The sequence below is a fragment of the Dermacentor silvarum genome, unplaced genomic scaffold (assembly GCF_013339745.2).
Source record: "Dermacentor silvarum isolate Dsil-2018 unplaced genomic scaffold, BIME_Dsil_1.4 Seq14572, whole genome shotgun sequence".
Lineage (NCBI taxonomy): Eukaryota > Metazoa > Arthropoda > Arachnida > Ixodida > Ixodidae > Dermacentor > Dermacentor silvarum.
The window spans coordinates 23567-47885 of NW_023605749.1; the positions used below are offsets into that span (position 1 = coordinate 23567).

Here is a 24319-nt window from a genome sequence, read left to right on the forward strand (position 1 = left end):
TTTCAAGGTCATTATTGCAGCCAATGTTCAACCGGGGGCCATTATTTGCAGTGGCGCATGGGTCGCATAGAATTGTATTCCACATTTAGTGGATGCTAACGAGGCGAGCCTCAATCTGCACTGGGAGACAGTCAGCCACAGCGTGAAGTTGTGGGCCGCATCACGAGTGTCCAAACGCAAAAAAAAGAAATTTATTGTCAAAAAGTGAATCGCCACCTCGACAGCGGTGGTAACAGGGTAACTGCACCGCTGCTGGAGTCATTCCTGGTATAGATGTGGTGGTGATCAATTAACCGCCACGCACGCCGCAAAGACCATTTCTTGCGTTTGTTAGAAGCCACGGATCGCTCGGGCTACCCAGTACAAAGACTCTTTCCTGCCGTTGTTAGAAGCCATCGCTTGGCGCTAGCCAGTATGAAGGTGCATCACAAAGTAAAAGAAAATAAAGCGTAATTTTCTGACCCTTGTATGAGTGCTTTCCGGCATTCGTGAGTGCTTACACGGTAAGCGCGTGGCAAACCACTTCTGCGCTAGCCGACGCTCATTCGTCTCGCAGCCTTACTTTAGCGCGAGCAACGAGAGATCTGTTCAAAGCCCAATGTGAAAACCAGGCGCACGCCAATCTGTGCTCGGAAATGGGAGCGCAAGCAGGTAGCGAGCCGCACCAATTCAATCCAAAGGAAAGAGAAGGAGCAACGAGCGATCTGTTGAAAACCTAGTGCGAGAACCAGTGCACAACGATCTGTGCTCGGAAATGCTAGCGCAAGCACGTAGCGAGCCACGCCAATCCAATCCATAGGAAGAAAGAGGAGGGCGAGCGTCCCCTCGTGGTATAATGCGAAACGTAATAAACGGCAAATTAGTCTAATACACATTCAGTGGACATATTGTAAACTTTAAAATGGTTATAACCCACATTAATGTGACTAATATTATCATTATAAATACATTTATTTTATAACTTGCTTGTGCCTGTAATGCACTCGGTGGAACGACAAACAAGTGAAAGAAGGTACCACCATGCACCGACCGTATCACCACGTGAACCCCAGTTTGTCGACCACCCATATGGCAACGCCCAAGACATGATAGCCACCCAGAGTGAATCTAGATAAACCAACGAAACTGGAGGCGTGCAGACGGACAAACTTTGTCTTGTTACCATTAGTTCTTTCATCTTGGGGCGTCGCCAGAGCTCGGGAAGATCCCGAGTTTCGCCAAACTCGGCGCATCCTGCATAGCACCCCTGGGGTGCTATGCGCCCGCCACGGTTGGGCCACGCCCAACTTATTTTCCGGCAACAGCGACGTGGTGCGGAACTGAGAGGCATCAACAATCTTGACCGCCGACAGAAAATACGCACAGCACACTGTCATCGATGATGCACTGTAACTGAGAACCACTATCAAAAACAAAGCGGCGACTTTCGCTGACTCATGCTTCTATCTTAGGCTGTGATGGCCCCACAACATGGTTCATTGTCTGCATTGTAGCGACGTAGCGCACAGCAAATAATTATCGGAACGACACTGTAGCTGCTTGAAAGGCGTCGATGCGCCTTGGTGGATGACGATGCTGAGCAGTGCGTAGTGTTTTCCAACGTAAAGGTATCGCAGCTGTTGTTTGAGATGGCTGCTCTGTCATCGGTGGTGTATCGGATCTGCAGTGTTGCAAACACGGTCAGCGCCGAGAAACGCTCCCTTTTTTAAACCCAGTGCGATGGCATTTCTTCATCACAAGCACGGCACACTAAATAGTTGCAACCCTTCCTGCGTTCGAAGTTTAATTTCCTAACTGCACACAGGAGCCATCACCCGCCAAAATGCGATTGCTGCGCTGTCGTTACTATATCTATCTGCGATCGCTGTTAGGTCAGCAGCAGAGGCAATCGGCAAGCACATTTTAGAGAACAACACACTCAAACTCTGCGTACACATGCGAACGGAGGCACCTTCACTGGGCAAGCGATGACAAGCGATGAATTGTGTCACTGGGCAGCGCGCTCTTCTTTGCAATGCATCGCGGAGGCTTCCCGCTCGCAGATAAACGGGCGCATTTTCACTGTGCTGCGTCACTACGGACCCTAGAATACCGCACAGCCACTTTGCAGTGACAAACTTTGCTCCCGTCGTTTCAGTTGGTAAAGCGGCGGCCTTAATAGCCGCCTAAGTGAAGCACCTGCGGTGAACAACCATGCCGTAGCGTTGCGTTGCCATTCCCCTAATAGTCAGGAAATGGAAAGATCATTGTCATGACTGACTTTATCAAGAATTAGAGTGCCTCGATGCACGCGGGCATCAAGGCACCCTATCAAGGATAGCACTGCAGTGCCCCTGGCGACTGTTCACCGTATGAACTCCCTCGTGCGTGCGACCCTCTAAAAGGTATCCGCTTGTAAGCTTTCGCTTTACTGTCGCCACTCGCGGCAAAAAAGTGCAAAATTTAATAACTCGCTCGATCTCTGTTTGTCATCAAACATTTATGGCATTCCAAACGAAAAACAGATACTTCAAGAAATAAAGTGTTTCTTATTTTATTTGTTGTATTTGAACGTAATCGATTGAGGGAAAGTGTAGGCGCAACAATGCACGGCATGTGCCCTGTTCACATTCGACGGAGGATAGAAAGATAATGCTCGAAAGAGGAGGCACGCCCTTTACGCGCCCTTGAAAGCCGTGGCAAGTGGCTCGCGGCAAGTGTGCAGATAGACAGCGGTACAGTCACGGTATTGCTAAATGGTGATAATACGTTGATAACAATACGCGGCGCTGGCGCGTTTTGCTGCGCAGCCTTCTGTGCTTGAAGCACGGAATCACTGTGCCGCGCAGGGTGCGCTCATGTTGTCATACGCGGCTTTATCTCTGCATTTCTTTTTGCCTGCTGTTATTGCACGTTCCTTGCTATCTCCGTTCACTGACTGCCATCGAGCAAACTCTGGTGAAACTCGTGCGAACGAGAAACTCGGCGCATCCTGCATAGCACCCCAGGGCCGGTATTTTGTAGCGATGCGTTATGCTTTATTCTATACTAGTCTTATCATCCACCGCTCACGGCCAGCTGACCCCGTTGATAACGTGAGCGGGCCATCGCTCTGACCAATGACCAAGCGCGAAAAGCACGAAAAGGCATTAGCATCGGAAAGGCATCGCTACAAAATACCGGCCCAGGGGTTCCAGATAAAGCCGATTTTTCTCCACCTATGAATCCACTTTGAATTAAGAACCGAAGTTAAATATTGCCATTGTGAACTTTCCAATGCATGTATCGATTCCAGTTTGTGTGTGGTTTTGGCACGTGAAATCACAGATTATGATAAATTTTATTTATGGGAAGAGGCGAAACACAGTCATTCTAGCCTCCCTACATGTACACACCCATTGATAAATTCGGTACTTTGTGCGCATGCATCCATAGAAGTGACTTCTGAGCTGGACTGAAAAGGTAGAGCGATATTCAAGTAAACCAATATATCGGCACTCTGCTAGATATGTAATGCAGAGCTCTATCATCCATTTATTATGACACAATGTAAGGACACTGGAACGCGAGTTCACCATCAGATTGCACAGTATTTTCACCACTGCGGCCCTCACTTCTGCGGAAGAAGTTCTAGAAGTTGGCCGGTTGAGTCTAGCTATTTTGTAGCGTTAGCTACACTGGCCTAGCCAAGCCCGTTTCGCGCGGCACATCAAGAGCCGTGCTGCGCATGCGCAAGGATCAGGATGTCACACGGCTTGCGCACCGGAGCCACCGGAGCCGGCACCTCTCGCGCACTCCGCCGCCGCCGCGCGCGACTCACCGCCGCCGGTCTGCGCATTCCAGAGGAGTGACGTCGTAGCCGTGGTAGACGCACTGGCGCCGGCGCGCGCTCGCTGTGCAGTCGCCGTCTGACACTGCGCTGGAGCCGCTGCGCTTCTGACTGGCGTTTGTCAGTGTGGTATAGCCACGGAGAAGGAGAGCGCAAATGCTGCTCAACAGCGCAGAAGAACGGAGAAGCTTGACTCATCGGATCCCGAAGTAGTTGCCTGGCAATTAGCGGTTGAGCGTAGGAGACAACCAGGAAAGCTAAGAATAATCAGCTCAACCTTTGCTAACGCTACGTATATCCTGGCATAGCCGAGCTAAGCCACTGCAACTTTTTTGAATGCCTTCTCTTAACGAACTTCACCTTACTGAGGCTGGCACAGTCACATTGTGGTGTCACCACCTGTCATTGGCTTTTATATTCTTTGTGGCTTACTTAAGTCCCCCTCACGAGGATACTGCTTTTCTTGGTTCTTTTTTATTTGTAATAAAAATATGGATTTGTTTAAACTACTGCAGTCAAAAGGTCGTTGAAGAGAAATACGTGGTACCTACCACAATGGCAATGTCTCACTGGCAGTGGTGCTTAGCTACTTGGGCGTAAGGTCGCAGATTCAATTCCCGGCAGCTGGGATTCTGATGAGGAGGGAAAGTGAAAGCGGTTCTTGTGCAGAGCCTTTCATTGCATAATAAAGAACCCCAGTTCGCCAGACCTAATTAGTAGTTCTTGGCTATGACATCTCTCATCGTACCCTTGGTGAATGTTAAACCTTATAATCCTGTAACTCCCAGGTTGCCCTTCTGCAAATTTAAGTATGCAATGTTGCTGTTACTGGTAGTGTGGCAAGTGGGAAGACACAATAGCAATGCACATGTTTTGGCGTCGCGTCAAGCTTTCTGCACCAGTTGTCTTCCCCGCCTTAATTTGGGGAGCATCTGTCTGGCACAACTGCTTATCAGTAAAAGAACAACTGTACTGCATTGAAAAGTCGGCAGAATCAACCTAACGACTGCTGTGGACATTTCCTGCAGCATGAGATCGCTGAACACATTAAATTCGTCTAGGTAGAGAATTGGTAGTGGCACTCTTGTCGGGGCACTATTAAAAATGCAGTTTGAAATTTTCTATACTATAACATAGTCCCTTAATACTTTTTTGGTCACAAAACTCCGCCGTCTCTCTATGGGTGAGCTTGATATGTCGCATGAAGCCGCCGCGCTACGGCGCCACTGCAGCTGAGAGGCCACCTTTCTCCTTGTTAAACCCGGACAGACTGCAGATGCAGCCAGCGTGTACTGAAAGTTTGGTCGCGTACGTCATATTTATGATTGATTTTTAGGCAAGATCCGTATTTTGGCATTCTACAATTGAAGCGGCATGTTCGCTTGACGATGCCGTTCAGGTGTTGTGTGCCGGCGGGCCGTTCCAGCTGCAAAGGCACGGCCGAAAAGGTATCGCTATTTTGCATGCCGAGTGTTCGTGAGCACTTCGAAAATTGGAAGCGAGCCATACCACGGTAAGAAACGGACGATTTCAGCTTCGAGTCCGAGCATGTGCTTGTGTGCGCGAAGTACTTTGATCCATTATCCATCTCCGTACGGACGATTTCACGATAAACGGTGATGCTATATCGTTGCCGATGGACAAGCCGCGCATCAGGCCTACTGCCATTCCGCGTGTTTTCGTCGGCCTGTGTGTGTGTGTGTGTGTGTGTGCGCGCGCGTGCGTGCGTGCGTGCGTGCGTGTATGTGTGCGTGCGTGTGTTTGTGTGCGTGCGTGATTCTCAGTCGCCTGTTCTGTTTACAAGATTCATTTATATATTGCAAATAACATAATCGGTGCCTATTAGTACCTCCATGAGAACATAAGCACATATAAAAACTTTGTTCTAGTTTAAGCAATAAAATATTCATGACCTAGCTGTAACTATGATTGCAGTGTCTGTGTGTTGATATTTATAACGGCAAATTATTCGCATAACCACTTAGTTTAATTCTTGCCTATAGATTTCGCATGCAGATAGCAGCAGCTATTGACAATTCTAACATTTGCTTAACGTTGCTACCTCAGCGTTGCACGGCTTACAAAAGGGCAACCCACAGAAGTAATTTTGTTTGCTGAAGCAAAGTAGGCTTCCAGCCGGGATAAATAGGACATTAGGAACTTAGTGGCAACAGAAAAAACAACATATCAGTTTTCTGTGTCAATACAACTTTCAGGTGGTTTTTGAGCTCTACACTATAGCAGTGCCGAGTGAAAGCGAAAATTAAATGTCATTTCTCATAAGAATTTTCGCGAGTTAGAACGGCTACATTTGCTTCAAAGAAAGCTCTCGATTCAAAAACTATTATGCGTCGCAGTTCGCCAAGGAGTGCAACGGACCGTCAATCCTCGTCCCTCTGCTTCTGAGTTAAATATTAATAAGCGGATTGCTGAGTCAGTCGGGCATAATAATCCGTTTGGGTTTTCATAAGGTATATTGGCAACAAAAATCGCGCTTGAAAACTTTGTCGCACACTTGGAATAATACCACGAAAACTAGTAAGCTTGCGATGCATTAAAATGACAATACTTCCCTTCAAGCAAGTGTTTCATTCATGGCTACGATCTGCCGATGTACCTGTTCCAAACTAATTCTGACGTCATAGCACATTTAATGTTACGTGCGATTACAATCTGTCACCATCACCTGAACGGCTCGAGTGCAATCGGAATTCAGTAACAGCACACGACCTTGAGCTCAGGATGTCGTTTACTGGCAACGCCATGCCGCTAATGTCTTATTCTTTGTACAGCGCATGAAAGTCGCTTAAAAGTTGTTAATCGAAGCCGGTTGGACCAGCTAACGACACATTTCTCAGTAAGAAGAATTCTATGCGCGTCGTATGCTGACACATGGAGCCGCCAGCTGACTTTGAGATTGTTTACTTTTTGTACGCGCCTTGATTTCGTTTAGAAAACACTCTCAGATGTTCAAGTTTGGATACTGTAACAGCTACGACAAAATAGAATCTAAATAAAATCGAAAAGAAGCTGGGCTTTCGGCCGCAACGCGACCAGAGCAGAAAAAATACCTTCTTTTTCTGGGGTTTTACGTGCCGAAACCAGTTCTTATTATGAGGCACGCCGTAGTGGAGGGCTCCGGATTAATTTTGACCACCTGGAGTTCTTTAATGTGCACTACAACGCAAGCACACGGGCGTTTTTGCATTTCGCCTCCATCGAAATGCGGCCACCGCGGCCGGGATTCGATCCCGCGATCCCGTGCTCAGCAGCGCGACGCCTTAGCTGGCTGAGCCACCCCGGCGGATAGCAGAAAAAATGTCACAGTTTCGCCCTAAGGGTGAAGCAATGAATGCGATAGCAACACAGCAATGTCATACGAAGTAAGGTGAGCGGCTTTGGTAGCAATATGAATTGTAGTAAACATGAGCTGATTAAGTAAGCAGGTGTGCTGCGGCGTAAGAAGACCGACATGAAGAGACTCGATGACCACGAGAAGGCGTGTGTGAAACGGTGGTGTTGATGAGAAGCGCTGCCCGTGGGCAGCGCGTTCGAAGGGACTCACCTGTAGCGCTGCACTGCCGATCCGGGCAGCATTGCATGTGTAGCGCGCGTTGGAAAATGTGGCCCTACTATTACTAACTGTGGTGTGAGCGCGCACACAACAAACATGAATAGATCACACTGAATGACTGCAGACAACGACTGGCAAAACGCTGGCAGCAAGCGCATACGCCGCAGCGGGCGAAGGTACGTGCGGTCTATCGCTGCAACGGAAACTGAGCGGCGAATGCACAGCGCATAAAGGTCAGAGCCGTGTGGAGATAAGAGTCGGTGCGAGCGAGCGACGAGCGCGGTTGTTGGCACCCCCCCCCCCCCGCTCCTCCGGCGCTCGCTTCCCGCTTCCTTGCTTGCGCGTGGAAGATTGAGTGCGTTCGCTCTCCGTGACAGCGTGCGTCCCCGCACGCTTCCGCTCGGGCATACGGCGCGCGGCGCAGATTATCTATGCGGAACCTCACGACGGCGACGCGACGGCAGAAATTCGGTGGAAGTGTCCATATAATTGCTATCGCAATAAAAATACCGCCGCCGCCTCCGGTGGCCGCTCGGCTAGGTGGCCTTTCTTTACTATACCGCCCCTAGCGGCAGGCGCTGGCTCTATATCAAACTGAGGCGGGAGTTTCGTTATCAGAAAAAGCTATTAACTGACTATGACTATAGTAATCAACCTTTGAGTGAATGCATGTGCAGTTTTGAAACGGTCTTGTAGCCTAACATGAACATGTTTCTCGTCACAGACGCGGGGATATCTTTAATAGACTACTTCTCTACGCCAGTGCGTAAAGCTGGATTCACAGAACGGAGAAAATTTCGCAGGCAGAAGATTCCGTGACTTAGCCGGCACGAATGGCTCTGCCAGCAGCTTATCTGCTTTGTCCTTGTGTCCGCAGTGATTGGGCAGCACTGAGACACGCAACGCTCGACCGCAGAATTGATCCACCACGTGAATCCAGCTTTTGTTTGGGCTAGAAGCGACAACGTAGAGCGAAAATTAGGATGCGTGTTATACTGGGCTCTTATTTCGATCGTCAGTGCTGTCTTGAGCTTTACTGTCGTTTTCAGCGCGAGTCTTTTTGCCACACTGATTTTTCCACACTAAAGTTAAGGATAACACATTAAACCGTCGTTTGACAGTAGTTTCATCAGTGTTTGATAGCACCGCCCTTTCGCAAGGCAGTCGCGCTAAGCCCGAAGGAAATGTTGCGAGCTGCCCCACTTCATACTGCATGGCTTGGTATCTGCAGCTCGCAGTAAGTGTTGCCTGCAACCTCCGAGATGTCAGAGGCCACGGGCTGCCGAGCTGCCACTCGCGAGCCTCACGCCTATAGTGTTTCTCGCGAGAAAAAGACAAAGCAGATCTACAAGTTGTTGCGAACTGTACCAAGACTGGACATTGCTAATTAAAAAGAGCATGCGCGTTTATTTTATCTGCGAAAACATTATTAGTAAGCTTGGACTTATTATAGGGTGCCATCAGCCTCTGTACTGCCACATTGGTAACCGTCCTTCGTAAACGCTGTCGCATGCTTCACCCTTGTCATCAGCGTGCGACAGCGGCGCAACAATGAAAAAGATGGCTCCGTTGAAGTGTGTTACTGATGAAGTATGGCCACAGGTCAAAAGAAGTTCCAGGTGAGAGAGTGATTGCCTTGCGCTGCTGTCTAGTTTTCTACCACAGGTATTCAGAGGTGGTATGCAGTGGCATGGTTCAAGCACTTACGGGATGTACTGCGTGCAGCAAGATAAGGATGGTGACAAAAAGAGCAGTGATAGAAGTGCTGCTCCAATTCCTCCAAACTGCTCCAAATGAGAAACGCTGCTACATGCTGCTCCAAACTGCCATTTTTAGTAACTGATCCGAAGCTCTCCGAAACAGCGCAGCGAAATTTGATTCGTACTGATTACCAACTGCTGCTGTGGCAACTGTGATATATGGTACTGATTGCTTTTACAATGTGATGCTCAGCTTTATCGGCTTTATTCTCATTTCTGCCACAAGAACGGTCATTTTAAATATATAGCTAATTTAATTGTATTTTTGAACTTGACATGCAGACTATTTGCTGAAATGTGAAAGTGACTGAGACTACTTGGACCTCATACCGATTATCAACTGCTGCTTTGGCAACGGTTATACAGTTTGAACCCGCATATATCGAATCTGAAGGGAAAAGCAAGAAAGTTCTAGATGCAATTATGTCGGTGTATATAATAAAAAAATCAGAGCCCGAAGCTGTGTTGGTTACACTGTGTTTCATGTGCATGGGTTGCACGTGATGCAATTGCGTAAACACAAGTAAATACAGATCTACAACGGGAACTTATATTGAAACGTTGCGAGGCGAGAAAAGGCAGCGACTGCTGACGATACTCGATGAGTGTCCAGTTCTCTGGTCGAAGCCTACCGAGCCGCTACCAGAGGCATCGGCTGCAGTGACGGACAACGTGCTCGTTCGGGGCAAGCGTGCGGAAACGCGGACGGCGTCGGCAGCAACTCTGCGCATTGCCTCATTCTTGCTGCTACACATACGTATTTGCGGTCCTATCGTGTGTTTTTTTCCCGTGAGGTTTCACTGTTTTGGCGTCCTTCTTTTCGCGTGCAAGTTGTTCCGCCACTTTTTTGGGCGCCAGTAAGGAGAGCAAGCGACGAACCCGTTCACGAGCCAACTCTTGCTGACGCTCACGTTAGACAGCCTCTTCCTCTGGAGTACGCACTACTCCTGTTCTTCCCATAGTCGCATGCGTTCGTTATCCAAAAGGGCGCGCCGCACAGAAACACCTTCTCGTGCCCAGCGCGGCCTCTCATTGGTCGCCTCCTCCTCTAGCACGCCTCTTCTCTGCTGGTCACGCGACCTGCCCTCTCCCGGCGCGGCTCTCATCCTCGTGATCACGTGACTTGCGTGACACCGGACGAAGGCGAAGCATGGAGGAAGGAAAAAAACTAAGGAGGGGCTCTGACGTAACTCTTTGTGAAGCCAAGTGACGCCGGAAGTTGGTGTTATTCCGCCATCTTGTCGTGGCAGATTCTCCTCTCTTGTTTACATTTCTCGCAAAACCACGCCGCGCAACGTAGCTGCTCGGGCGCACGTGTTCTGCAGCAATCCTAAACCGAGAGTTGTAATGAAAGATGTTTGAGTGCTACTGTAAACGTCAACGTGCACATCTAGGTCATGAAACACTACAGGTGGGCAGCGAAATGATGCATATTTCGGTGTAAAACTCCACCGGTACACCTGTGCAGTTGTGTATGACCCTCGAAAGCGCTCTCATCAAACGAGCGCGTGCTGTCGTGAGTACTGCGAGAGACAAGCAACAGTTGAGCAACTTGTGTTTTAATATGTACAATAACAAGTTGTTACCGAACACAAAGTTATAAAGCAAGGATTATCCATTCTTGCATAACGTTTTACCTTATCATCGTTACTTAATATCACCCGCTGTCAAAAGCAGGAATACTGCACGACTGTCCCTGACATGCAAGGCGTTCATTGTACAGATTCTGAAACACAGTGGTTTCGGTCTACAATGGCACGTTGGTATGACTTCGCCGAAGAGGGCAAAATTTCCCGCAAACATTCTTTATTCCATGGCCATTGCCGTGGCGCGGTAAATTGCGTAAAGCGTTGCATGCATATTCATCTCAAGCATTTGAGTTCCTTCAGTCCCACCTGCCTCAGCATCAACCGGGTGAGCACGGTCCAGATAAAACAGCAGAACAAAACACAGAGACAAACGCAACCTGCCCACACGGTGCCTTTGCCACGGTACGAAACCTACGGCGCAACACGTATGAGCGCACACACCTTAACAAAGTTGCCATTATGCCACGACAACATGGACGCTACAGCGCAAAAATCTCGAAACAATAAGGAAAGATACCATGACTACGTCACGATGACTGCGTCACTTCCTCGACACTTTTCTCCTAGCGCGCGGAGGGGGTTTCAACAACTCTTAGTTTTTTTCCTTCCTCTATCCGGCGAAAGCTCGACTAAGAACAGCTGCGGCGTTAAAATTGAATGCAAAATTTTCAAGGGTATTTTACTGCTCTTCGTTATAAGCATAATTCGTTATATGTGCGTTCGATATATCCGGTTCACTGTATGCGATTGTGGTTACATTTATAATGTGGTGCTCAGCTTTCCTGGTTTGATCTCATTTTTGCACACGTACTGGTATTTCGAATAAATATAGCTCATTTTCCTGCGTGTTCAATAACCATCCATCTTCTTAACAGTTTTTTTGTTCTTACAATTTGCGTTGATTATTGTATGTGGCATATTTTGCCATCTACTCCAAAAACACTAATAGCTGCTCCAAACTAGCATTTTTACTGCTCCAAAGTTGCACTTTTCAACTCCGAAATTTGGGCCGGTATAACGTAATACTATTCCAATCTGTTTTTAACAGCGGAGCTGTTGAAGCCGAGCATTAGTCCGTAACGTGCGAACAGAAATTGTGGGCCGATCCTGGCGGTTGTGCAGAAAGGGTCCAGGCGCAATGGCAGATACGCCACTAGCGAAGCTGAGCTGGCTAAGTCTAGATAAGCATGATTGGGACTACTTAAGCTTAATCAGTCATCGATAGCCAATCGATCGCCAGTCAATAGCAAATCAACGTTCCATGAATAATCAATAAATTCCAGAAAATGCTGTAGATGACTTGGTCGTGCTTAGCCTAGCCCAAATAGGTGGCCAACACATTGTTATAGCCAATCAAAAGCTAATCAATAAATTATCAGTCATCAATAAATTCCGGAAAGTGCTGGGAATGACTTGGTAGTACTTAGCGTAGCCCAAATACGTGGCCAATAGCTTGCGATAGCCAATAGATAGCCAATCAATAGCCAGTCGATATTCAACAATAATATTCCTGGAAATGCTGGGGATGGCTTGGTAGTGCCATCCCATCATCATCAACCTATATTATATCCACTGCAGGACGAAGGCCTCTCCCTGCGATCTCCAATTACGCCTCTCTTGCGCTTCCTGATTTCAACCTGCGCCTGCAAATTTTCCAACTTCATCACCCCACCTAGTTTGCTGCCGTCCTCGACTGCGCTTCCCTTCTCATGGTATCCATTCTGTAAATCTAATGGCCCACCGGTTACCTATCCTACGCATTACATGGCCTGCACAGCTCCATTTTTTTCCGCTTAATGTCAACTAGAATAGAATATCGACAATCCCCGTTTGCTCTCTGATCCACACCGCTTGCTTCCTGTGTCTTAACGTTAGGCACATGATTTTTCGTTCCATCTCTGTTTGTGCGGTCCTGTAATTGTTCTCGAGATGCTTTGTTAAACTGCAAGTTGCTGCCCCATATTTTTGCACCTGTAGAATGCAATGATTTTACACTTCTTTTCAATGACAGTGGTTAGCTCCCAGTAAGGATTTGGTAATGTATGCTGCATGCACTCCAACCCAAACTTATTATTCTGTAAATTTCTCCCCTATGGGCAACTGACAATAATCAACGTGCTCCTTTACAGACTCTGGAGGCTGACTGGCGATCCTGAATTCTTGTTCCCTTGCTAGGCTATTGAAAATTATCTTATGCATACTCATTTTCCACCCCACTCTTACACTTTCTCGGTTAAGGTCCTCAATCATTTGTTCTTTCATCTCCATTGTTGCTCAATAGGACATTGTCATCTGCAAACCGAAGGTTACCTAGATATTCGCCGTTGACCCTCACTCCTAAGCCTTCCCAGTCTAAGAGCTTGAATACCACTAAGCATGCAGTACATAGGATTGGAGAGATTGTGCCTCCTTGCCTGACCCCTTTCTTGATAGATAACTTTCTACTTTTCTTGTGAAGAACCAAGGTAGCTGTGGAATCCTTGTAGATATTTGCCAATATATATATTTTTTTTTCGACAACAGTTAAGTTTATTTCAATATCAATAATCAATCAATCAGTTACAGTGTACTGTACATTGATCATACATGTCAGATAAGGAGCAGGGTTAGCAAAAAGGCAATTTAATGCCTGACAAAGTGCTGTAACCTGTCCCAGTCCAATAAAGTGCACAAGGACAGTGGATGTATACATGTTAAAAATTTAGAAACGAACAAGCAGCCACAGTTTCACAATTTTTGATGACAGTACATAAACATCGTTTCGAGGCCTGTTTGCAAGACTCAGTTGATAACAATAGCGTATTATAACATTTTTTTTATAGAGACAAAGCAAGGAATATGTGTAAATATCCAGACTTGTTGAATACAGGACCATGCTATTACTATTCACTAAATGAAAATGTGACAGATTCACGTCAATTTTAACAACTTGAGAGATGCCACCTAGTAAAAAAGGTCACTTTTGAAGCATTAGTAGATACGTGTGTATTTTCTTTTTAAACGCAATTACTGAGCGGCTTTCTTGCACGATGGTGGTAATTGTGGGATGTACATTCAGTAGTTTAGGGATCATATGCGTCAGCTTTTGTGTACCGTAGTTTGTCCGCATTCTTTCACTGCAGTATGTGATACGTCTAAAGCTGTATGTATGATGCCTTTGAGAATATGCATCGTGAAATGCTACCGCGTTAGACTTCAATTTATCATATATAACTGCCGCTATTTTTTTGTATATGATGTTCTCAAACGTTAATATGTTGTGCTTGTGAAGAGCGGAGTAGAATGCGTTCTAGGGCGAACACCTTCGATTATCCGTACTATTCTCTTCTGTAATTTATGGATGCTTTCTTTGTTTGTTTTAGTAGTCGTTCCCCATATTAATAAACAGTAATGAATACGCGAGTATACTAGGGAATAATACAGTTGCTTTGTTACCCAAATTGGCAAAAACATCTGATTTTCCCGATTACTCCAATTGAGCGTGAAAGATCGGTGCGAACTTTGTTTATGTGATATGTCCAGTCGAGTGTTTCATGAAAGATAATACCAAGAAACTTTTGGCATGTGACCCGTTCAATCAAACCTTCCCGAAATTTTACTTGAATGTCACGGGGTACCCTTTTATTTTTTGGTCGAAAATAACATATTTTTTTTTTTGGTGTTTAGTTCAAGCTTATTTGCTATTAACCATATTGATAAGTGTTGAAGCCATCTGTTTGCTTGCTTTTCTAAGCTATCATATCTTTGCCGGAGAAAAAACGTTTGTATCATCGGCGTATAAAACCATGTCTGGAGTTAGCCGTATATTATAATATCGTTTATATATAGGAGGAATAGCAGCGGACCTAATATAGATCCCTGAGGGACGCCGTACTTAATTTTATCCATTTTTATATTGCATGCTGCGTGACGCAGTACTGAAATCGATTTGTTAGATAACTGCTTATTAACTTGAGGAAACACCTCGTATGCCATATTGATTTAATTTCACCAGGAATTTCATGTTTGATCGAATCGAAAGCCTTTTTGAAATCAAGGAATATTCCAAGCGTGTAGTATCTCTGCTCGAAATTATTTATTATTTTGTCCTTGATAGACAGTAAAGCCTGTACTGTACTTTTTTTCTTCTGAAAACCGTATTGCTGTTTCGTTATTATATTTTCTTGGCTACAAAAGTTTGTGATTCGAAAGTATAAGACTCGTTCTATATCTTTTGAAAATATTGGCGAGACAGATATAGGTCTATAATTATTTAAATCATTTTCATTACCTCCTTTGTGAATGATTGAGACCCTAGCTATCTTTAATTTATCAGGAAATACTCCGGTGCTTAAAATCAAATTACAAATGTGTGAGAGCGGCAGACTAATATACTGTGAGACTGCTTTTAATGGCTCTGCTTTTATACCATCAACACCTGCCGCAGAATTGTTAGGTAAATTCATGATGAAAGAATGTACTTCGGACTCATCAGTGGGAGCCAGAAAAATCGATTTTGTTACATTTTTGGTAATGTATGGTTCGCAGCCTGTGTCGGTACTAGCGGAATTTTCACAAGCTCGTGACTTCAAAAAATGGTTGTTGAACATATCTGCAAGTAATGTACCAGAGCAAGACTTTCCTTCTATCGTAAGCTCGGTGATGGTCTTTTTATTTGATGAAAATAAAAGATCGTTCATGGTATTCCAAACTGCCTTCTGGTCATTTATAATAGCTGCAAACCGATGTTCATAGTATTGTATCCGTGCCCGCTTTATGTCAGAGCCTAATTTATTTCTGAATTGCTTAAAATGCCGCAGGTAGTCGATTTGCTTTGTTTTAATAAATTGCTAAATAGGATATCCCTTTCTTTTATTCTCTTTAGAAGTGACGCGTCTATCCATGGCTTTCTAGCTTTTTTGGTCGTTTTGAAGAGTACAAGGGAAGGCCTGGTCATAGAGCTGTGTTATTTTCAACATAAATGCTTCGTAAGCATGTACAGGTTCGGTTATATGTAACATTTCACTCCAATCTGCCGCAATGACTAACCCTTGAAAAGTTTGAATTTTCTTAGTAGTAATCTTTCTGTAATAAGTAGGGTTGATTTTCTTCCACTTTGTTTTATGTGACCTAATGGATGCGAAAATTGGAAAATGGTCACTAACACCAGGTATAACAACTCCGGCACATATTTCACTTTTACAGTTTGTAAAACACAAGTCAAGACGGGTTTCAGACGTTTCTGTCACCCGAGTAGGCACATGAATTTGGTTCTCATAGCCGAAACACAGCATAGTGTCAAGAAGGTTTTGTTTGGTGGCAGAGGTAGACAACATATCTATGTTGAAATCGCCCGTTACAATCACGCGTGCATCTTGCAGTTCACAAAATTCCAATAATTCGCGAACAAAGTCTAGGAAGGATGATGCAGTTCCAGAAGGAGGCCTATATATTACCACTAGGAACAACTTTTCCGACCTCACCATGACTGACTCAAAATCAGAAGCCATAACTGTATATTCACTTATAACATCAAATTTCAGACTGTCGTGGATATAAATTGCCACACCGCCACCTAGTTTATTCTCTCTACAGACTGTGACGCGATTGTAGCCTGTAAAGGGCACAGCGTCTTCACAGCTCGTGAACCAAGTCTCAGTAAAAGCTAAGAAATCGAAATTGTGCTTTAAGGTGTCGAGCAGTATGTCAACCGCCTCTTTTTTTATTTCGTAAGCTTTGCGAATTTAGATGAAGTAATGATAACTGTTTTTTATCACGGGAAAGGTTTAGTCGCTGAAAGGAATATGCATCGTAGTAACAATATTTTCTGTCATGCGCCATAGTGACGTGCGGATCCGGTACTGGCTGTCTTCTTTAAGTTTAGCGAATTTTTTCTAGGTCTTGCTCTGTCACGATTCTGATTACTCGATCACGTGGGTGCGGCGCACAAAAAGCTTTCCATTTCTGTGCCATGTGAACTGATATTCTTTTTCAGTAGCCCTCGATTTCATTTTCCAGAAAAGTGCTTTGTTGTAGGCTGTGAGGTTTTCATTGAAGAAAATGTTTGACTTTGCTTTCCTTAATTCGCTTTTCTTCTCAAACCACCTTTCTTTCGTAAGGCGAGACGAGAACCTGACTATCACAATGTCAGGTTTGTCATTTTTCTTTTCATTTTTGGATGGTATGCGGTGAGCGGCCTCGACGTCACACTCGGAAAGTGGTGGAAGCTGAAGATCAGATGCTAATTTGTTCAGCTTTTCTAGAAGGTTTTCATTTGTGTGTTGGGATAAGCCGTGCACTTCTAGATTAAGGCGTCGACTGTACTGGTCTAGTTCGTTGATCTCGTGTTTGAGCTTATCCACTTCTTTTTCTTTAGCCACAGCCTCAAGTTTCACGACCCGTTTTTTTAGGTCCGAAATGTCATCTGACTGGTGCTTCAGTTTCGCCATAGCTTCATCATATTTATTTGACATAACCTTCACCGACTCTTCAATGTTCTCAACAGTTGTCTTAATTTTTTGCAAAGCATCGACCTTCGATTTGATGGTTAGCAGTTCGTTTACCTTCCGGTGAATTTCTGCTAACTCAGAAGCAAAGCTTGTTTCTGAACCGGTAACTTGACACTCTGAACGACCGGCAGCATGAGCCGCCGACTTGCAGGTTGCGCATGCCCACGACTTTTTAGCCGCCGCCGATTTTTTTTGTAGGCATTTTCTGTCACCCCAGAACATGTACCAATGTGGTAATAATATCTACATTCAGAGCACAAAAGCCATAAATCACTGTCGTTTATCTTGTCGTTGCAATTGCGACATGTGTCACCCATACTGTCAGTCAAGCGAAAGCACTTTGGGCACTCAGCAGCAGAAGAAACCAAAAAATAAGAGATTCATTAAAAGTGCTAGGAAGAGCAAGAGCAAACCAACCTGCAATGTACAAGGCACGCTTTTAGAAGCCGCTGCGATGCCTCGATGGTGTCTCTACTGCTGCCGAGTGCACAAATGCCGTAGAACCGTGCAGGAGACGTCCTTTTATGGAAGCGAAGGTACTTGTCCGCCAGGGGACTATCTTTGAGCCTCCGCTTGACCAATGGCTTGTTTCCTTTCTTCGGCGCGTGCTCCAGCAGGCGCTGACAGTGATGCCGCAGTTTCTGCAATGTACAAGGCACGCTTTTAGAAGCCGCTGCGATGCCTCGATGGTGTCTCTACTGCTGCCGAGTGCACAAATGCCGTAGAACCGTGCAGGAGACGTCCTTTTATGGAAGCGAAGGTACTTGTCCGCCAGGGGACTATCTTTGAGCCTCCGCTTGACCAATGGCTTGTTTCCTTTCTTCGGCGCGTGCTCCAGCAGGCGCTGACAGTGATGCCGCAGTTTCTGCAATGTACAAGGCACGCTTTTAGAAGCCGCTGCGATGCCTCGATGGTGTCTCTACTGCTGCCGAGTGCACAAAAAAATATATATATATATATATATATTCAGGTATGCCTCATGCACTCCTTGATTACGCAATGCCTCTATGACTGCTTGTATCTCTAATGGATCAAAATGCCTTTTCATACTATATGAAAGCCATATAGAGAGGTTGATTGTACACCGCAGATTTCGCGATTACCGGATTGATGACATCGATATGATCGACCGTAGAATATCCCTTCCTGAAGCCAGCCTGTTCTTTTGGTTGACGGAAGTCAAGTGTTGGCCTGATTCTATTGAAAATATTGCAAATTGGTAGTGCTTAGCCAGCCCAAATACGTGGTCAATACCTTGCAATACCCAATCGATAGCCAATCAAAAGCTAATCGATAATCGATCAGTAATTAAAATTCCGGAAAATGCTGGGGATGACTTGGTAGTGCCCAAAAGCCAGGACTAGTTGGGTGCCCATCATCCGCGCCTCCAGTGCAATCTACGCTCATTTCTATTCCAAATCGGCCATTAGCCCTGCGTGATAGGTCAGAACGGCTCCAGCTGTGCTTATATGGGCAGGGCAGCCGCCCATAATGGCAGAGCTGGAGCCATTTTGACCTATCACGGAGGGATAATGGCCGATTTGGAATAAATACAGATTGGAATAGTTTGACGTTTTACCTGGCCTGCTCCAAAAAGTGAAATGTCGCTTCCATCACCGATGACATTTTCACATCGCCGGTACAATGCTGTACGAGGTTGACATGCGTATACTTTTCTAACGTGGCCATGGCTGCGGGCTCTCAGTGTGCAGCCCGGGTGCCCTGTTTTTGAGGTAATCTGCCACGTGTGCAAAGACTGAGCAAGCTTAGATAGCAGGGCATCGTGCGCTGCCTTCCTGCACGTTTAGCGCTGGTAGTTCATGTTATCTCAAGCTTTGGAGACTCGCCGAAGCGAGAGGGAGCCGAAGCATACGCTCCTTGCACTGCAGGCGACACTATCAGCCACAGGGGCGGAGTGGACGGAAAGCGTGGCTATAGTTTTGATTCGTACCGCCGATGTGAAGATATCGTTGACATGGCATGAAACCATATATTTCGACGCCCTCTCAAATTGAACAAAGTGTTTTTTTTTCTCATTCAAATTTACTTTTACAGAGTTCACGATATTTCGGAAAATTTTGCGGCTCCTTCCGTTTTCAAATATCGAATTTCAATATAATGAAATTTTGATATTAAGCAAGGTTCTGATTTTACTTACTCGTTCTTATACAGGTTTACCTGTATTGAGGTTGAAAATATATGGCGTTCTAGGCAAATGTTATAAAAAAGTAAATACATTGTTATATCGAGAATTTCAGTATATTGAAGTTTGTGATGTCAACTGCATTTTATTGTCAGAGCCACCGAAACTCCATCTCATGTTATATATTCAATATCGCGTTATGTTCATGCAAACACAAGAGACTAACTATTTTTAAATGTTGTATTCGTGCTTTCAAGCTCTTAAGATACCATCCAGAATTGCAAATAGCCTGCAAAGCTCGTGGCCCTCATTGCGCACTGAAGCATGAGCTAGCAAATGAAGCCTTGCTTTATCAGTTTCAATTATTTCACAGCATTTTTTGTCTGTTTTTTTTTTACACAGGCATCCAAAAGTGATCTTGAGCTTGAGGCAGCTGCTCTCAGGAAAGAACGTGATGACCTCGCTGCCATCCTCTCAAGCCAGCGAAACACTAAAAGGTTAGATGCGGCACGTTTGCGTCAGCAGTTAGTGCTTGTGGAATTGATATGCTCTGTCTTATTCTTTCAGCTCTAAAGCAATATATTCAGCATTGTAGTAGCGCAAGCACACTACTCTGAAATCCCATTATGGCATTTGAACCCATGAAAGCAATTTTTTGTTACCTAACATCTTTCTGCCAAAGGGACATTATTTCAATGAAGGCTTCACAGGCCATGTAACATCTCACCATATTCAATTAATAATATGGTAAACTTCATAGGAAAAAGGTTTCTCATTGGTATTAATAAGGCCCGTTCAGCAAAAGCCTCCCTTCAATATACCTAGCACCGGATACCCTGCAGACAGGCTTATTTGCACTAGTGCCTATGAAGAAATGTGCCGTGGCCATGCAATAAGCCACAGTGACTCCTCTAATTTGACTCCTGCGCTGATATCTGTAACGCTTGCCCATAAAACCACCACCCCATATGTGGACTCTGTGGCTCCCACGAGTTTTTTTCTAGCCATAGTCCTACACCACTAGCTAGGGCTACAACACTTAGACTACAATAGATTGGCAGCTGTCAGGGTTATGCCTGCTTTAGTTTCTTTATACGTATATCGTATATCACAATGTCAGTGTGACTTACAAGAGGTGTTTTTGTACACCGGAAATGAGGATGATGGTATCAAGAGTTAATTGTAGAGACTCGATTAGCGTATTTACCTTGATTATAATGGGCCCTTGAATCTAATGAGCTCCCATTTCTCAAAGGTACCGAGAAAATAAAGGTTCAACTGAGTGTAACGTGCCCTCGATTTATAAAACAAAAATATAGCATACCCACACATTAGCAATCAGAAAGAACGAGACGTGCGGAATTTACCTTCAGGGAAGCGAATTAAAAAAAAATGAGGTCTCATGATGAAAGTAGCTGTTGCCGTCGCCATTTGTGCTTCATTGGCCACAGATACTAAGCACACAGGGGTAGTATTCTCGAGCAATTAACTTCAATCATCTTCGCTAGATTTTGCGTGAATCTGCACCGGAGCTGTTGAAGCATGCGGCTGACAGCGTTCCTGGCTCTGTGTGCAGATAGTCAGCTTGGCAGTGCCAGAAACGCTGGCAACCGTATACGCCGATGCATCTGATGCCTAGTGGTGCTGATTACTCTGATTGCCCAAGAATGCCGCTATAGGTCATAGTTGAGTACAAAATGAATACACAGCAACGTTCACGAAAACGTGCCCTATCGCCATCTTGTGACGGATGTGACAGCACCGCTGTTGGCAGTGCCGCAAACGTGGTTTGGTTTCCTATCCTATTGTTATGCGCAGGTGACTTACACACTTAATTTCCCGAACAAAAATGTGCGCGTTAGATTTGGCTAAATACGATATAAAGATTAACATCGATTTTGTTTCTTGTTTTTCTAAACTAATTTAATACAGCCACACCACTTCACTGCGCAAAAATAGCTGTGCCTGCGTGAGCTTGTTGGACTCCTCAGTCTACCATAAGAGTTCCCATTCTCGTCATGGACAAGATTTGCCAGCAGTGTGTTTCCGCCAAACATTAGCTGATAGTGATGACGGCATTTTGTGATTGGTTCTTGGTCTTTGTCACCCATTTATAGTGCGGCCGTGAACAAGGTGGCGCAGCAGCAGCGTAAGTGCATTCAAGAGCCGGAAGATAGCGGTAACCAACTGCACAAAACGGTCAACCCGCAGCCCCGCATGATCAGGCTCAAGGAGGATGCGGAACGCAGTGCCAAGAAGCTCCAGCAGGAGATCTCGGTGAGTCCCACGTCACAGTTGCAGCGCTGCCCTAGTTTTGAAGTGATGGTTTCTTTGTGAATCCGGGAACATTTTAATACGAGGTACGGTGGCTGGACTAGGTTATCGCTGCGATTACTTCACTGCATTTTTTGGGGTTGCCACGGAGGCTACTTTTAATGGCTACTAAATGAAAACACCCTCTCAGTTTGTTGATCGAGTATTCTTTCAGAGCTTATAAATTTTTTGGTTAGGGGGTTGCTTATTACAAAAGGAAATGAAGGGTAAACTTCAGTTCGCTTGTAGCTTTGCCTGGACAGCGTGACATAACATGAAAAAAGAAAGACAAAATAAATGGACAGGGTATGCCTCATCCTTATTATTTTCTTTTCTTTCAGCGCTCTGTCACACTGGTCAGACAAATCTGTGAATACTCATCAATTTGCTCTCCTTTCTGTCATTTTGCTTTGCTTCAGTTATGTGAATTCTGCGCCAAACTTCCGCACCGGTGCATCAGTGTGATGTCAGCGATTTGAAAGTACTTTCTCGTATCCCGGCTGTTGTAGCGTAGAAATGCTCTCAACTTGCCAAGTTCAGTCTATGGTTGCCTTAGAATACAACGTAGTCCTTCTCTACCAATAAAAAAATGACTAGGCTCGTGCAGACGTTGTCAAAATTTGTCGCAGCGACGTCACAAGGTCGCAGCGAACTGGGGCGGAAATTTCAATGTGGCTCTGTTGATGAATACACTGTGCTCACTTGCGAAGTTTCTAGAAGTGATCTTATTTTGCTCCTCTTCAGAACATGAAGCAGGCGTGGGTTTAACTCAAGAAGCCTACGAAGGAGGAGTCTGAACGACAGCTTCGGCAACAGACTGAGCGCATCCGCGAGGTTCCTGCCCTGCGAATTCGCGAGCAGCAGCAGCAGCAGTTGACACAGATGGCAGGCATGGAGCGCCAAAACACGCTGCGCACCAATGTCTCGCAAAGGCGTGTGGAGGATGCCCTGGCGGCCAAGAACCGACTCGAGGCCGCTCAGCATCGCCGCCTGGAGAATCGTGCCTATGACAGCCGCTTTGACAGCATGACTTCACGTGTGAAGGCAAGGACAATTCCTCGCTCGTTTCCCCTCTTTAACCTTCAAATGCATATTCTAGGGAATTTTCGTGTGACCAGAGGAGATTGCTGACGAGCTTGTTGATGAGCTCATTACATTGGAATTGACAAAAGAGCACCTTAGCTGTGGAAAAATCCAACCCCAGATGTTAAGGGTTGCCTTGTTAGTCAACTTTACTTTCCTGGAGATCTGGTGACCGCCGCGTTCTTTCGGCGAATCTGTATGCAGTGCCCGAGTGATGACGAGACAAAGCAATTTGGCACTGGGAAAACAACTGTGGGTGAAAACACTCTGAGCAAGCACATGCGCATAGTTGCAAGGCAACACAGTTGCAACTTTTGACTGCATCAAGACAACTTCCAAGACTGAAAACTGAGATACGTTCTAACAACTACATGAAGTAACGTGGTTTAGTGGACCCAAAAATCGAAACACTCTCGGTGCCTCATCATCGCTAACGACGCCATATTGCACGTAGCTCTCCTGCATCGTGACGTCATGAAAATGATCAAACATAATTGGCTGCCGCATCTACAAAAGTTGGACAGCGGTGGATTTGCTCTGTAATTGCAAGGTCATCACGAACAATAGCCACTTTTACGCTCCGTTTAGCGTTGGTTCTGGCTATGTCTGTTCAGCGCCTAGGCTCTCTTCTCTTTCGCTATAGAGCTGGGTGCAGAGAAAGCTTCTTGTTGTGTGCAAGAGCAAGAAGTTGAGGAGCGCAATAATATTATAATAAATTATGAAGTTTTACGCGCCCAAACCATGATCTGATTATGAGGCACGCCATAATTGGGAACTCCGGAGTAATTTGGACCACCTGGGGTTCTTTAACGTGCACCTAAATATAAGTACACGGGTGTTTTCGCATTTCGCCTCCACCGAAATGCGGCGCCGGGGCCGGGGTTTGATCCCGCGACCTCGTGCTTAGCATCCCAACACCATAACCACTAAGCAACCACGGCAGATCGAGGAGCGCAAGACCATTGCCGTCGAAATCCACACGGTCGAGAGCAGCAGCTCAGGGACCCTGACATGGTAGGGCGATGTCGATGGTCGTATGTTTGTGCAATTCACCAGCCAACATGCAAGCCATTCTGGGCATCAGTGGAAGCTGTATCTTTAGTGCTCAATCTGCTGTTTAAATATCAAAATATGTTGAGCTGTACAGTAAAATCTCATCAATTCGAACCCCAAGGAGACGGGAAATTTATCAGAATAAACGCAGTTCGAACTAAGGAGAGGTTTAAATATATTGCCCAATCTTGTGCCGTACAGTGCGCCAAACCAAAACCGTCACTGGGCTGGCATCCAAAAAGTTTTCTTTCATCAATCAGCATGCAGCTTGTGCCAAAGGAAGCCTAGGTTCCGCATATAGTCGAAGTGTGATAAGATCGCGCATCGTGCACTGTGTTCTGTGGGTTTGAAATATTTATGCTAAGTTTAATTAGGTACAATGCCTCCACTGACTAGTGCAAGAAAACAGCTATCAATGACAAATGATCAGTTTTAAACACAAGGTCACTAATTCACAGGTCAAATGCATGAACAGACTCTCAACAACATTAGATCTAGGTTGCAAACA

General features: G+C 45.5%; 1 protein-coding gene across 1 annotated transcript in view; it reads left to right on the forward strand.

The window, feature by feature from the left end:
• LOC119434645 (isocitrate dehydrogenase [NADP] cytoplasmic) overlaps positions 1 to 22558 on the forward strand; it is a 39184-nt gene extending 16626 nt beyond the window's left edge. Inside the window, exons 3-5 of the mRNA XM_037701744.2 lie at positions 19765 to 19859; positions 21480 to 21639; positions 22420 to 22558. Of these exons, the coding sequence (XP_037557672.2) occupies positions 19765 to 19859; positions 21480 to 21639; positions 22420 to 22443 (279 nt within the window). The 3' untranslated portion in view covers positions 22444 to 22558. The remainder of the gene's footprint in view (positions 1 to 19764; positions 19860 to 21479; positions 21640 to 22419) is intronic.
• Positions 22559 to 24319: the final 1761 nt, after the last annotated feature.